General features: G+C 34.7%; 2 protein-coding genes across 5 annotated transcripts in view; one reads left to right on the plus strand and one right to left on the minus strand.

Annotated features, from left to right (window-relative positions):
* LOC145664308 (organic cation transporter protein) overlaps positions 1 to 2,341 on the plus strand; it is a 55,772-nt gene extending 53,431 nt beyond the window's left edge. For 3 of the 4 annotated variants that reach the window (XM_081730887.1, XM_081730860.1, XM_081730870.1), the window contains one exon: positions 1,131 to 1,280. In XM_081730887.1, coding sequence (XP_081587013.1) covers positions 1,131 to 1,265 — 135 coding nt within the window. In that variant the 3' untranslated portion in view covers positions 1,266 to 1,280. Of the gene's footprint in view, positions 1 to 1,130 lie in introns of all 4 variants that reach the window. The other variant, XM_081730877.1, reaches the window with a different exon arrangement.
* A 205-nt stretch (positions 2,342 to 2,546) lies between these two features.
* LOC145664303 (uncharacterized) overlaps positions 2,547 to 17,124 on the minus strand; it is a 76,267-nt gene continuing 61,689 nt past the window's right edge. The window contains exons 4-5 of the mRNA XM_081730850.1: positions 15,147 to 15,304; positions 2,547 to 3,750 (exon numbers count right to left, since the gene is read on the minus strand). Of these exons, the coding sequence (XP_081586976.1) occupies positions 3,631 to 3,750; positions 15,147 to 15,304 (278 nt within the window). The 3' untranslated portion in view covers positions 2,547 to 3,630. The remainder of the gene's footprint in view (positions 3,751 to 15,146; positions 15,305 to 17,124) is intronic.

Below are 17,124 nucleotides of genomic sequence, written 5' to 3' on the forward strand. Positions count from 1 at the left end.
ATGGTTCACCCAACATTGTTAGGGTCGTCAAGTCTAGGAGGCTTAGGTGGGTGGGTCATGTAGCTAGAATGGAAGAAAGTAGAAACGCTTTCAAAGTCTTGACTGGAAAACCAATCGGAAAACGACCATTAGGAAGACCTAGGCGCAGATGGGAGGACAATATTAAGATGGATCTCGCAGAGATTGGAATACAAAGTAGAAACTGGATCCAATTAGCTAAGGATAGGAGTCAGTGGAGAGCTTTAGAGAGAACGCGACATTGAACCTCCGGGTTCCATAGACCATAGAGTTAGTTTAGTCAGTTAGTTAGTTAGAATTAGTATAGGATAGCGCACATTCTGGTTAAGTAGTACATCTATATCACGACAAATAACTCTGTTATTCCCACAAAGTAATACCGCGTATATTGAGGCTGAAGCTAGTTTTCAAATAGTTTTTTTTTTTTTTTTTTTTTTTTGTCTCTCCTGGAAAATTGGTGAAATGTTACTTAGTCGGTATTGAATCTCAGACGACGATAAATAGTTTATCGGATTAGAAAAGCCTATTTATTTAGAAGTATAAGACCTACAAACATGGGTGATGCATGAAAAACTGCATATACTCTCCAAGTTTCAGGTATAGTACGTACTATATCGAGATTTAAAATGTGTGACAGTCACAGGGTACACGTCCAAACGGCAATCAAGTTCGTAATACACGTTCAAAGCACGTTCCCGTTGATGTAAGTCACAGCAGCAATGGCGTTTTCCTTCAGTTCTTGCAGTGTTGCCAAAGGAATTAGATAAATTGCGTTCTGGACCGTTAACAATAGTATAGAACTAATTGAAAGAACGCATCACTCCTGTTGTAACGAACATGGACGGAAACATGCTTTGAACGTATGTTACGAACTGGGTTATCATTTGAACGTGTGCCGTGTGACCAACAACACATACATTGAAAATCTGTGATATGTATCTTGCTACAGTCATGCTTTTCCACTGCAGTCCAGTTAGTACACGATGTTATTCAGACAGAGATAGACGGAACTCTTGGATTCTTTAGGTAAACAAAAGCTTTACTATTAAGTTATAAATGAATACTATACAATATTTTGATTGATTTTATATTTATCCTCTCTTTGTTTACAGGGAGAATATCTTCCATACCTTCCACTGCTCGTCTTTGGGATAGCTTCAATTTCTGCTGGACTTCTATCTCTTTTCTTACCAGAAACTCTGGGTTTGAAACTCCCAGACACGTTAGAAGAAGCAGAGAAGATATGAACAATACGAAATTTTTTTAAAAAAAGTTTTTATTTCTGTACATGTAAATATTTCATGCCTTCCTTTGTACAACATATTTTTAAATATACAATTCTTACTTAAAACTGAATTTTATTTCAGTATGGGTAATTTATCCGAGATTGTAAATTCAGCTCCAGAAGTTGGACATCAGATCTAATGTAAATTTGCAATGGCGTATTTAGAGGGCTATCGGGCTCAAACCCTCCCGAAATATATATATTAGTTTTTCGCATTCCACGTACGACAATAATGCTTCTTGCCATTTCTAAGAATGTCATTGATTTTCCATTTTCTTATGCTCTTTGTTCAGAAATAATACTGTATTTGTCAAGTTTCATTCCATGTAAGAACTGCGTTCTTTTTAATTTCTTTCGTCCATTCCACTCTTCTGTTTCTTTTTCTTAGTTGTTACTTCCTTTCGTTTCTTCCATCATACTTTCGACCGTTGTTAGTTGTGATTCAAGTCGCCCTTCGTCAGGAACACCAAACCTAAAAGGAGCTGATAAGCGAAACTGATGTTCAACACCAACTTGCACTGATATCAACATAACAGGACTTTAGTTATTATAGCAAAGAAATATTTACATTGTTTAGTTATGAAGAAAGGTAAATGTTTGAATTAAAGAAAATCAAGAAGGGGAATAAGTAGCCCGGGAAATTAGGTAGGACTTTTTCTTCTATGAATAGAATAAAAGGTTAACTTCACTGCCAAATTTTTGTGTGTATCATACATAAGGTCTACCAGGCTGCAATTCTTATCATTAAAATTGCAATCAATATATTTCAGTTTCAACTTGTTTCAACATTTTCTTTCAGGTAAAAACGTACACAGATAAACCTTAATTTTTCCATTTTCTAAAATGAAATCACCTACGTTGAAATGAGATTACAAATATTTAACGTGTGTTTGCAGCAGCATAAATTCAGATTTGCCTAAGAAAGGGGATAAGATCATCCACCGACATACGAGTTTTACGTTTTTTCCTAGTATATTAGTAGTCAATCGATTAAAATATATTTAATTCTCAAACTCAGGTGGGCAAATGCCCCTGCTTCCCCGTGTTGTGCATAGCCCCCCGAAACAAAATCCTACATACGCCACTGCACACTACTACCACATTTTGTATATTACAATAGAGAGGTAATTAGATTATTTTTATACACTTTTTAAATCTTATGTTATATTATCACTCTGGAATTAAAATCGCAAACGAAGCGAGGAACTTAATTTATCAGCAAGTTAGAAATGTAATAAAGTGAGTTTTGATTTTTGAGGTATTTTTATTGAAAAAGAAATTCTTAAAACCTAAACATTGTTTTTTGCTTTCTGTACAAATCTGGCACAGACACTCTAAGGTCAGAAAAACGTATTATTTGCTGCTTAGGTGCTTAAATACATGAGCAACACAACAGATATAAATGTCCAGTCTTTAGGTATAAGTACACAACAAGTAAGATTTTTAAAATGTTCAATGTCTCTGTAACACTAAAAATCCACATTTCTTCTCCAGATCTCCTATGAAATATCATTTGTTATTTAGCACCAAGGGCGCCCTTAGCGAAAGCAGAGTGAGATTTGCTCTCACTGCTTCTACCTATTATACGCTCATCTCGCGTGCAGAGGCGGCGTAACTAGAAGGCACAATGGGGCAGTTGCATTCCCAGTATTCCTCACTAAATTCTGTACGTTTTATACTACAACAATATATCTTACCCAGTTCTCATTCTTGACCATATTCCTGCGTCTCTGTCCTGTTTTGGCCTTAGTAGACCCAAATTTAAGAACCCACATTGACAAACACCGTTGGGAAACCGTATTTTTGACTTCTTGGCCAACATATAGCTTAACAAAGAAAGTATTGAGTGATAAGTACGTACGTACAACTGGACGTACGTTAGCGTATCATATTTGGGAAGATCTACCACAACATAGTTAATTCAATAGAGGCTAAGAGTTGCCAAGCCAATGGACAATTCCACCACCATACTAACCAATATTTGGTGTTTGATTAATCGTATGTGTCACATTAAATTTCTTCTCATGGTGTAGTCACTGCTAGGTCAAAAGTTTACCCACTTTTTCTATAGGTGATTGTCATAAGTCTAACAAGGGAATTTCCTAGTGACATTGGAAGAATAAAAGTTTTGGATCAGTTGCTGAGTCCCACAAATCTGAAAATTATTTATGTAATATAATGGATCGTTTCGTAAAAGAAAAAAAGTAATGACCTTCGTATACTCCCCCCTCCCCCGCATCGCTGCCTCTTAATGAAATTCTTGTTCTTCCAGGTAGGAAAATGGAATCCTTTGTTTGATAACATTTCACAATAGAGTGTTTCTTTTCTTACGCATGACATTCCACATTGAACCACCAATCACACACCAAATATTCTTGATTGAAAAGTGTTCCATTTGGGCATAACATGGGATGGCCTCTACCGTTACCCAGACAAATGTGGAAGACCTGTAAAAATAAAAGACAATTGAGTAAGGTTTTATGCTTATATTGACAGAGAATATAATTTTCTTGTGTTTTTCTGCTAATAGTTGTCTGATTTTTACTCATAGCACCACAGAAATAACATCATCAAATACATTTCTCTTTAAGAATAAATTTACTCTCTTTCAATTATTAATTTAACTAGTTTTTTTTTTTTCTCAGCGTCATTATTAATTACTAATAGAAGTGACCGGCTTTGCACAGGAAGAATTAGGTCGACGCAAAGTAATTCAAATCTGAAAGGTATGCAACATGGAACATCAATAAAACGTTTGAATTGCCTACTTCGCAGGCTCTATGCTTGATTACATGTAAATTTTCTATAAATTTTGACCCTCGAATCCCACTCAAGTAGTGATGAGCAAATGCAAGACCAAGACCAAGACCAGGTGGCCTTGGTCTTGCACTGGAACCTTTGGTCTTGGTCTTGCACACCCAGTCTTGGTCTTAGTCTTGGTCTTAGTCTTGCTTTTAAGAGTCTTGCAAGTCTTGCTTTTTAGAAACATTAAGATTTCATAGATAAATTTTACTCTGTATATAAGGGATAATAAATTCTACAATGCCCCGATAGTAACGGAAATACAATGTATGTTTCTAAATGTAATATAGTTTACCTTCGTGAAAGTATGGTGATAGTGTACAGTCCGCAGAAAAAAAAAAGAAAAAAAAGACAACGGGCATGTAAACCTTCAACATGGGCATGTAAGTTTATTGTGAAACGACGAAGTCTTTTGCTCCAAAATAAGTGTGCAAGGGAGGACGTCGAGGTTTCTCCTGGCGTGATTCGCGCCACTTAGACGTTATGCTGATTCCCTGCGCTGTTAGGCGTAGTTTCACAATAAACTTGCATGCTCATGTTGCAGGTTTTTGGTGCAGACTGGGCGATGGCATGGGCGATGGGCGATGACATTTATTTTTTTTTCTTTCAATGGATGCCCACGCTTCACTACTTATAAGATAAATCACAACGTTTCGTAATCTTTTTATATTTTTAACAGATCCAATACCCCACTGGTTCCCCAACTGGGGAGGCTACCCTGAGATCCATGAAAGAAAATCAAGACGCACAGATTATTGAAATACCATGAATTGCAAAATTACTTTAAAATTCTAAAGGTGTCAGATTTTTTTCTTTTCAACCACGATTGGCTAATCTTTGTATTGAGCAAACTTCCAATTTAATATTTTGTTTTACTGATTCCAATATGTACTCTATAGGGCAGAAACATGAACATCACGCAAAACCGATAAAAAAAATGGATGCTTTCGAAACGTGGGCATAGAGAAAAAAGAAGAGAATTAGCTGGTTTGAACGGGAAACGAATGAGGTGTTAGAAATAGTAGCAATAGGAAAGAAAAGAAGAATTTTAGATGTAATTAAGAGGAGGAAGAGGACCTGGGTGGGACATTGTCTAAGGAGGAACTGTATTATGAGAGACGTGCTAGAAGGTGTGATGGAAGGAAAGAGAGGGAGGGGCGAAGGAGACTGTAGTTAAAGGAAGGTATTGAAACAGAAAATTACTACGTCAAGACGAAGAAATTATCTGAGGACCACCGTACATCGAAGCTTCTCAGTTGCAGCAAGTGACCTGCCAATAATGGCATAATAGCTATGATGATGGTGATGATGATGATGATGATATGTTTAGCAGTATTGGCCAAAAAAGAGAGAAAAAATAAAATAATAATGATTATAATCAAACCTCTTAATATTTTAAAATAATTTGAGTGAAAACTGAAAACGGCTCAACTGTCTATGTCTTTTGTGTAAACTTTGTGTAAACTTAATTTATATAAATACTTTTGACCTATATTAGAAGTACAAAATAACGAGATCAAGCTCCAAGTTATTTGAAATAACTGTACAAAATCACTCTCACTTATGAATATGGGTTATTTAGTCCATTGTTGTATAATATTATAGCGCTCAAATCTCGATGTGCCGTATACACTGAGAAAAAAACGTATGTGGCGTTCGTAAAAACGTAGGTTATACATGTAAATCCAGTAGTTTTTGGACTTAATGTACAACAAACATATAACTGAAAAACTATGATTTATACGTACTTCCCGTATATGTTCGATAAAACGAGACTGTAGCAAGATACATATCACAGATTTTCAATGTATGTTGTTGGTCACACGGCACACGTTCAAATGATAACCCAGTTCGTAACATACGTTCAAAGCATTTTCCCGTCCATGTTCGTTACAACAGGAGTGATGCGTTCTTTCAATTAGTTCTATACTATTGTTAACGGTCCAGAACGCAATTTATCTAATTCCTTTGGCAACACTGCAAGAACTGAAGGAAAACACCATTGCTGCTGTGACTTACATCAACGGGAACGTTCTTTGAACGTGTATTACGAACTTGATTGCCGTTTGGACGTGTACCCTGTGACTAAGTCACACATCCGTACAAACGAGATAACTGTATATAGGCTGTCAGGATCTCACATACAGATGTAGCTGACATTATGTAACATACGTAAATGTATGTAATATACGGAGACTATTAGATGTCAGACATCCTACAACGGTATGGTGTAACATATAAGCGGGAAAGAGTACAGTATGTATTTTACGTAGCATATGGATAACGTACGCTCCATACTGATCCCTGTAGTAGACATAAGGATCCCATATATTTGTACAATATACCACTGTCCGGATAACGAATTTTTCTCAGTGTACCTAAGGCGGCTAAAAGTTATATTTATAAACAATTATTCAATGTATAAGCATCCGCCCATCAAATGAAACTTGCGGTCACATGTACGAAGTTTTTGTCAATGTCATGAAAATGTTATTTCGATATTAATTTTATGACTACACATTAAAAATTACCAAAGGATGCCTGAGCCTAGAAGCCAAGCCATGCCCATGCAACCGGCACCTATGGTGTGCGAAAATACCGATGTTCAATACTTCATTTCTCCTTAGTTTTGTAAAAACACCACTAATATGTTTCGAAATGAAATGAAATGTCTACTTTAACGTCCCATGATTACGCACCGAGGCTAAGGGAAATGGTGATGATGTGAAATAAATGAAGTGGCGGACTGAAGAAACGAGGAAACGGGAAAACCCACGCACATGGTGTTTGTCCACCAAAAAAGCTCACACGGCGTAAGCTGGGATCGAATCAGGACCCCATGCACCAGAAGTGAACGCTCTACCAATGAGCGGTACTTTTGCAAGACTCTTGCGCAAGAGTCTTGGTCTTGGTCTCGGTCTTGCAAGTATGGTCTTGGTTTTGCATCGGGATTCCTGGTCTTGGTCTTGGTCTTGCATGCAAGACTCATGCAGAAAGTGCAAGACCAAAACTCTTGCGCTCATCACTATACTCAAGTCGAAACTCGAAAAAACAGCTTCAACGCAATTAGATCTGTTGAAGGTCTGTCTGTGTCTGTGTACAAGAGATCTATCTCTGCATATCCTATTACTGTATATATAAAACTATATGAACTGACTGACATAAAATAAAGTGGTACTTCTGGTTGACGTGGGAACTTGAAATTTGGCATAATTGTAGCATTTCAGCACTAACCCTCCGAAAATTTGCCAAAAGTGAATATTTTTGATTTTTAGGGGGTATAAAGGGAGGATGAAGAAATTCCCATGATATTTAAATGACCTTTTTTTTTTTTTTTTTTTTACCTATAATCTCATATTTTTGGTACTTGGAATTGAAATAAAAACTTGAAATTAGGTATGCTTGTACACTCATGTCTAAAATGATTGTTGCATATCTATAACTGTCTTCTAGTAAGAATATAATTTGATAATGATTTTGCAGGGTACTTTTAATACTGATACCATGTGTATAATAGGGAAATGTATATTTGTAGTAAATTTTATAGGAAAAGAATTATAAATACGAAAATTAGAATGAATAAAACAAAATGTTAGTAATTGGACAAGAAAGATTTATTTTCTTTTTTTGTTCTTATTTACTGCTCTTTTGACATAAAATTTGCCACATACGTGTCTTTGCCGAATATACACATACTAACATTACAGAAATACCGGGCGAATTCGTTATCAAATTATATTCCTATAACAACATATTTATAGACATGCGACAATAATTTTGGACATGAGTGTAAAAAGAGACTATTATAGGGGAATCAAATTTATGATGGGATAAATTTGATTTCGATTCCTGAGAATGGATGCGTTAATTATCATACCGATATGCATGTAACTCATGGAGAGCTGAAGTTAATGCCACGGGGCTCGAACTCCAGGTCTTCAAGTTTAAAATTGATTTTTGTCCTCCGAAAGATAAAAGAGAAAGTAACAGTGATACTATTAACTAATATATATTCTACTTTTTCCCCAAAACGGTGTAACCAGGGCGCTAGGAAAAAAGTAGGCGCGTAGTTATTACGAAAGTTTAGGTATAGAAATCGCCGGTTAATATTCGCAGAATATCCACATGCTGCAAAGCTGAAAGAAACATAACATACTAGTTTGGTACTCAAGAGACGAGCTGTGCTGACTATCCCACATGCAGCAAGTGAATAATAATAATAATAATAATAATAATAATAATAATAATAATAATAATAATAATAATAATAATAATAATAATAATAATAATAATAATAATAACGATTGCTGAGTGAATAAAATTTAGAAAAAAAAAGAAATTAAATGAAGAATAATAATTTGGATTGTTAAGCCTGAAACGGCCAGCTCAGCTTGTCTCTCACTATGTTGGTGCAACAATTTAAAAAAAAATGATCTATCAAAGTTTGGAGAGGGTAGAAAGTTAAAAAAAAATGGTAATGCAACAAATGACAACAGTTACATGAAATTTAGGTAACAGTGATAAAATTTATTTTTAAGAATTTAAAAGTGAATAAAAAAAATCATAAATTAATTAACGAAATAACAATGACAGGGATTTCTTAAAAAAATAATAATAGATTTTTAAAAAAAAGAATTAAACAAATGTTCTCAATTCCTTCAAATAAGGATATTTCAGTAACCAGATCCTTCTATACTGATGCTAAATTGGGTACTATTCACGAAATCTGAAGGATTTCGGTCTCCTGTTTATCGTTTTACTATTTTTGTTATTCTCTTCATAACATACTACAAAATCGGAGCACTTCTAGAACAAAATTATTTTGACACTTTAGAACAGTTACATAGAAAAATTGAAATGAATTCTCTGTTTTTATGATTTGTTAACTTAACACAATAACAAAATAATCGTTTTAGCGAATATAAAAGTACTCATGAAACACATATTATATTTATCAAGGAGAACCATGAAAAGAAATTGATGAAAGTAGAAAGGGGTGAATTAACGAGAGATAATTATGTAATTTTGAATTTAGAAAAATAAATAGGTTTTGACTTGCTAGCAAGATTAGAACAATCACAAAAAAATATAGAAAGGAAGATAGGACAGACGTGCACTTCTGAAACCTTATTGTTTATGCATTGGTTTACATAATAATCACATAAGCAAATTTATACACATATTCAGCATTAAAAAAAATAAATCACCTCAAGACAAGACATTTAATGATATCAATTATTTCTATAATAATAATAATATACGGTATTTTCATACACATTTACATATACACAGAATATATATATTTAAACAAATATTCATGGTGGTAGTTAAGGAGGTTAAACGAGTATTTGGCCAAGTACTCCAGCTGGGGAATGTCGACATTTGAATTTGTAGATACGTTTCTTGTAAATATTTCTTAGTAACGATAATTAGGCTGGGGAATATCTGTCTTTCTAAATATTTCTTTTGCGGGGATACGCCTAAGCCTAATATTCCTCATCTAAACTAATCTAATTTGAGTCACGTTAATTAATAACTTGATGCCGCAATATATATATATATATATATATTTCATTTCCCTTATTTACTCTCTATCACTCGGTCTAGATGAACTACATACAGTTGCACATAACTTCTAACTACATGTTCTTTTCATTATAACGTGGTAGTCATTCAACACTACTCTTATTCATAGCTTATATAACATGGCTATATATTGTTGACACATTTCTCACCTTTTAGGAACAGTGAGCTTACAATACTTAAAAAAAAAAAAAAAAAAAAAGAACTTTTCTCTTTGCCAGTTATGCCTATTCAATGATTTAAAATTTGATGTTTTTACAGTACTGCATTACCAGTATTAATTGATAAATTTATATTACAACAACCACAAAAAAAAAAAAATGTTGTAAATGCTGAACTGAGATCTGAAACCCTTGTTATTTGGTAATTTCTTTACACTAAAATATAATTACAGTTCTAAATATATGACATTATGTTAATTGATCATGGCAGAAACTCCAATTATATTCTGCATGGTCCTGATAATAAAATAAAAATAATGTATAAAACTCATCCTGGCTATTGTACGTAAATTAAAAAAAATAAAGTTTATAAATCGTTCACTCCGTCCAACGACAGAAAATTGGAATGGTGATAATTATTCCGACCTGATGCTACACAGAGTTTATAGATGAGAGGATGGGATCGGCCAAAGTACTCCGGCTTTGAATCGTAACAAGGGAGAAAAATGTTTAAAACTTCTCCTACCTTTTTGCCGTTGCCTTGCATCTTTGGATCGTCCACTATTAATGTAATTACCTCAGTGCTGCGAAGCCACCACACTACACTGCACGCGATGTAGCTCCTGCTATACACTACACCGTGGATCATGGAAGTCCTTCCTTCATAACCCGACGGCTGCATCTCTGGCAGATGAGTCTTTTCTGATCCTCAAGCTACCTCCTCTCGAGACGAGGATTCTTGGAGGGTTTTCCCCACTACTAGTATCTCCTACTGGTCATCTAGTCTTGCTTTCTTTTCTTTTCTTTTTTATCTTGAATTTTATCCTCACTATGGAGCGGGAATGTAACTTTACAGCTTACTACGTCGTTTAACCAAATAAAAAAATGTTAAAAAAATTGCGAACGATATATATACGTAAGTAAATCTAGATTTTACACATATAAAATGGTTCTGGAGCGAGTAACTGTCACTTATGTTGTCACGCGGGTTATCCTAGCAAAGCACCACTATTATGCACTTAGCCACATATTCTGATTTTTCTCTTTATACACACAAAAAAATATGTGAACGGAATGTAGGAATCTTGAGTTGTGTGTGTCTTTGCACCACTAAGATCTTGCAGCCACACACTTCCCCGAGTGCTTTTCAACTAACTCCCAACAAAAATCTTTTTTTTTTTTTCTTTGAAAATTTAAAAATTAGAAACTCTCTGTGTTAGTGGCCGGTTTATTTTAAAAGAAAATCCGTTGTGAAGGATGGCGTAGTTTAGAGTAGATGACCATTGTCCAGTTTTCTGCTTTCTTTAAAAAAAAAAACGTTTTTCAACTTGGGTGGTGTGCTTCCTTCAGCCAGAGTAGGGGGGAACCTTACTGACCCTTCTTCGGTGAAAGTGGGTGGTCGATGCAAGGCAATGGTTCTCGGAGGTTAGGAGAAGGGATGTTTATTTAAAAAAAAAAAAAAAAAAGAAACTTTGACTGCCAAAAATAAGTATTCTAATATAAAATAATTTTGAACGTTATGTATTGAAAATAAATAAGAATAATTGCTCATGGGAGCGAATGTTACATGAGTGTACGTTTTCGTTAGCGTTACCTAAGTAAATCTTTTTAAAAAATCCAATTGTGGAGTGGTTTTATTGGAAACTGAAAAATCTTTCCCATATTATTTATATGGGGCATCTTGTACACCCCAAAGTGTTTAGGAACTTCAGGCAGGATTAGAATGATGAAATTTGGCATGATTGTAGCCTTCCAGGACTAACCCATAGGAAAATTGCCAAAAGTGAATATTTTTAGTTTTTAAAGGGTCTAAAGGGGGGATGAAGAAATTGCCATGCTATTTAAATAGGCGTTTTCCTGGGATACAAAATCTTTCCTTTTAGGTAGTTGAAATAGGAAAATAAATGTGAAATTCCGTAGCATTGTGGGATAAGAGGTAAGTACACCCACAACATAAGTGAATGGGGGCTGTTTGAAAGTACTTTATCCCTATCAAAGATGTCGCTTTTTGATACTGGTATAAGAAGTCAGTGCTTCTATATCTGAAGAGCATAGTAATTGATGTAAGCAAGTAAGTATTTGTGTAATGAAGCTGTACTTAGTTGGATAAAGGAAAGATCGATCATGATAATAAACATATGAAGTTATTATAATATGAGAAAAAAGAGAAATTATTATGTACCTTCTTTAAAGCATCTCTGGAGTCTGTAATTGCGTTTTCTTGTTTTCAGAATGCAATTACCTTCTACTCGTATATCAACGTCTACAAATTATGTTTGACTTGTGCATGAGCATAACTTTATTGCTAATAAGAATTGCATAAGAGATACAGATCGGAACATTCTTTTAGATGGAGACTATGATACGAACCTTTATCTATCTCGATTTCTTACTTTCTGTTGTATTAGCTTTCTAATTATACTTAAACCAATATTTTTTTTCTTTAAAGTTTTCGTTACGCCTATTTCTCCTAATTTTACTCTCCACTTGTGGAAAACAGAATAAATTAATATGATAGTACTAAAACACAAGCATTAGCGATTCAACACCTAGGTCTCGAAGTTCCATCAGACGTAATAGTCATTTCTCATTGCTAAAATCTACGACTGGTTTGTTAATAGCAACGGAACCGATAGACGTATAAATTGGTTCTACTAGTTTCGGTTTCGTTTTCGGAACCGACTCCCCCCAAAAAAAAATCGATTCCGGGCAAGAAATTGAAAAACAGTTTCTGGTGTACGATTTCGTACCTAGTATCGAAATCAATCCTCACAGAAAGTCAGTTCTGATTCCGAGAACCGAAATCGATATTTTGGGGAAAACGTTTTATGAGGTCAACATTGAATTGAAAACGAAATTATAGAGAAAAGAGATTTGGGTGTCACAACAAATTTACCTTTCGTTGCTGGAGGCGTTTCGTCGAGAGTCTCGTATCATTTCATAGTTTCCAGGTTATGACAATGAGCTAACGATACTTACAGACGACTGCGACGAAATCTTTCAAAACATAGTTTAATGTAACTACTTTTCAATTTCGTAAACAGAACAGGTAAGTCAAAATATATTTCGGGTTTGTGAACAGAACTGATATGTCGAAATATGTTCCGATTCTCTTTCCGAAAGACGTCGAATTACGGTTTTCGGTTCCATAAAAAGAATCGATGTATGTGAATGTATTTCAATCCTTTTCTTGAAGCAAACAGAATTAAAATGTTTGTTTAGTACAGGGACCAATTTTGGTTCCGTTGGCATTATATATCCATCTGTGGAATTTAGATACATCGAAGTAGTAGTATAAAATATGTAGAATATTAGTGATGTTTGATAGTGGGTTAAAAACCCGTTTTGTTTAATTATTTGTTTTTAGAACAAAATTGGTTTTGGAATACTTTCAAAAACCTTTCTTCTATCAAAAACCGTTTTTCGTTTTCCAAAACTGGTTTGGTTTTCTATCAAACAGTTTTTGATTTAAAGTGGTTCTGTGTTCTATCAAAAAAACACTTTCGGTTACAAAACCGCTTCGGTTTTCTATCAAAAACTTAATGCTCTTTTGTTAGCATGTTTGGAAATGAGTACCAATCCTTCAAAAACATAGACACACAAGCTCCAGTGAAAATCACACGAGTTTGAACAAAACTCTACAGTTTTTTGTTTATGTTTTTTTAAAAAACAGTTTCAGCGAAAAACCGAACTAGGTTTTGTAAAAAAAAAAAAAAAACGAAACCAATTTCGGGGAAAAAAACGGGATCAGTTTTGAAGGAAATCAAAATTTCCGTTTTCCAGAAACCGATTTCTGTTTTTATAGTATGTGTTCATCGAAATTAAACTGATGCCATCAAAATCAAAGAAAAAGTGACTATTAGGTTTTATCTTTTGGGGACTCCTTGGCGATTACAAGTCGATACTCTCATCAAAACATATATGGCTTTTCTTTGCCTATGTCTGATACACAGTCATATTCACTGCTTTTGTTGAGGTCTATAACAACCTCTACAGTACTAACATTAATGCCACTGGTAAAAAGTGCCCATTTTAGATAGATTTCAGTTTGCACTTTTTATTCTAGTTTGAGGATACTTAATCTAATTGAAACTTTTTTGAAATAATATATATGTTCATGAAGTCACGTTCAAGCTGCCACATCTCTTTTAAAATCTGGGAAGAATATTGTATATACTATTTAGATTCTCAGAAACAGTTCTAGAGAATTATTTATTTTTTCGTAAATATTGGATCTAGACGTAGAGAGAGAATTTTAAGAACCGGTTCCAGGAGTGAGAAATTTTAAAAATCGGTTCTTAAGAGGCCTCATCCCGGCGAAATTAAAATACCGTTAATTTTACAGTAATAATGTGATATCTTCAAATAAATAAAAGATAATCGAAATGTGGAACAAAGCGCCCTAGACAATATCATTTTACATGAGATACCGTTATCACGATTCACTTATCTGCTTTCGATTTCGAGCCATTTTGAAAATCAGCATTTATTTTCGCGTTTCTAAACGGCTGAAAACGGCTGAAAACGGAAAGCCACTAGGTGACTTGTGATAACGGTACCTCACGCAAAATAATATTGTCTAGGGCGCTCTTGTTCCACATTTCAATTATCTTTTATCTATTTGAAGATATCACATGATTACTGTAAAATTAGCGGTATTTTAATTTCGCCAAGATGAAGCCTCTTAAGAACTGGTGCCAACCAGCTGAATACACCACTGGGTACATAAAGCAACACAGACTACAATTGACTCGTAAGTTCCCACATACGTCTTATGACGCTAAATTATTCGCTACAAGTTCACTTAGTATTATTGAGTTGCAATAATTATAAGCTCTAGCAAAATCTGAAATTGTAAAAGTATTTTATAAAGTACAAAACTAGTATTTTTGAGATATTTTCCCGAAAAGCCAAATAAATAGAAGTACAACTTATAAGCTGATTTTTAAGTTGTGAAAATTGACAAGCTCTTACGAGATACAAAAAAGTTATAAGGATATTAACATTTAGATTTGTAAGTTGTGACTTATTTAGATTTGTCGTTTTAACAACCCTGGAGCTCGTTTCACAGAAGTTCTACAACTGTTTTTACAAGTCGTAAAATATTGTGGAGAGATACAGTACTAAATTTATATCAGACTATTAGAGTTGTAATTTCTAATTTATCGTTTTATGGTAATACCATTGTAATGTGAATTGTATACTAGTATTACAAGTGCAGTATCTTTGGAAAATAGTACATTGACAGATTTAGCGTTGTCTTTGAAAAATCTCAATACCATTCATGGAAAACTTACTTGGCACCGGGCTTCAGGGTCCGCAAAGATTCCTTGCTGACGTCGTCTTCGGCAAGAAAATGAGGTAACTGGAGGTCGGCTGTATGTCGGATAATCAGTACCTGGTGTTCCTGGGATCGCTCCTCGTTTGTGCTGCAAACCTCGAATCGATGTTCTTCCTGTGAAGAACAGATATTAAAACAAAGCAGACCAAACAAATATATTAAGAGAATTTGAGCTACACATGAAATTACAGCACCTGAAGAATTTGCTTATATAAAATATTGTATTCATTCGAATGTATTGCGCACACTTTTCGGGTAAATTTTGCTCCTAAAGTGGAGTACGTATTAGAGTACATGCATTATATTTGAGTACATGATGAAAAGTACCCCAAAAATGCTAAAAGCCTGATATTGCTTGAATATTTGTACATTGCAAAACAAAAGTAATAGCTTCGGAAAGACGTAAAGAATCACTATTTCCTCAGATGTCTTTCCTCTAAGGATATATGACAAACTCGTCCCATTCTCTAAAACGAATGTTCAATGTTTGCATTACGAATTCGTTTTATCTCATTCTTGGCGAAAGTATAAATATTTAACGTTTACATTAACTTCGTCAGGAAAGATTTGTTCTGGTCAAGATATTCATGTGTGCATTGGGGTAGGTATCTTTAGGTTTGAGTAAATATTACTTTGCTTATAACTTCAATGAAATAAAATGAAAGTGAATTTTGAAAACATTAGAATGATTACATGAGCAAAAATGTAGACGAAGGCATAATGGCTATGTGGTAGAGCTCTCATCACTGATGAGAATGTATAAGTTACTTTCTTTTACTGTAGACTAACTGTAAGCATCTGTAGTGGCCAGGTCTTAATTTAGAACATGGATAAATGAAAGGAAGAAGAATATTTCCACAACCATTCCATTACCCGGGTGTTTATCCTATGCTATTATGTAAACCAGCAACACCAAAATCACCACCAACGTCTACTGCGCTCAGCGAGCCACAAGTAACCAAGCTGGCAACTCCTCATAAACGTCACCACAACTTTTCGCGGGAAGCCAACGACGTTAACCTTCCGTACTATAATAAATTATAGGTATTTACAGGTACTGTAACTAAACGGATTAGTCACAAGACATTAGATTTGATATTATATATATGGCAAAAAATTGTAATTAAATTCAAGTTAAAAATGGTCGGAGAAAATACATTTTGAATATAAATATGCAACTCACCATTATTAATGTTATTCTAGAAATGTCCAATAAAGAATAAAAGACAACGCACGCTTACTATAAACTTTTAAAAATGTATAAATAATAACTTCAATTATTTTTGTTACTCATAAAACTGGGTCCCCGCTCCTGGCTAAATCTGCCGCTGCTCATACGCCAAAAATTAGTGCTGACAATACCGCATAGAAAGAAAATTAAACGGCGTGACAAACATCTTGGCATTTGACGGCGGTGCTCCAAGTTTCCTTTAAATGCTGATAGCAAATGAGAGGCCAGCGGTATAGCCACGTTTATTTTGCACACATCCACGTCTATTCCCTCTCATCTGATCGCGCTGTAGTTTGTCTGCTTAGTCATAGCCAGACCCCTTTACCACTTGGCAACGTCGCGTCAGAGCTTGATTTTTATTCGTTTAGCTGAAATGCCAAGATGTTTGTCACAGGCTTTAGTGCTTTCACCAGAAAGTCGTATTTCACATTCTTGTAGATCGGGCTATCTTCACGTAAAGACAACTCCACCACTTTAATACGATTTATGAACCAGTACGTTTTCAGTACGGACCAGCGCGTTAATGCGTGATACAGGTTCTCGATATGTAATTTCTGAGATTACATCTTCTATCATAACAGAGAAGATTGGTGGTTAACACGGCGGAGGATGTTGTTTACAAGTAGTAGGTTGCATCACTGTCATGATGGCTTTGCTTAGGAATATATACTATAAAACTACCGTAATACATAATCTGGCTTCA

The sequence above is a fragment of the Thermobia domestica genome, chromosome 1 (assembly GCF_964235325.1).
Source record: "Thermobia domestica chromosome 1, izTheDome1.hap1.1, whole genome shotgun sequence".
NCBI lineage: Eukaryota > Metazoa > Arthropoda > Insecta > Zygentoma > Lepismatidae > Thermobia > Thermobia domestica.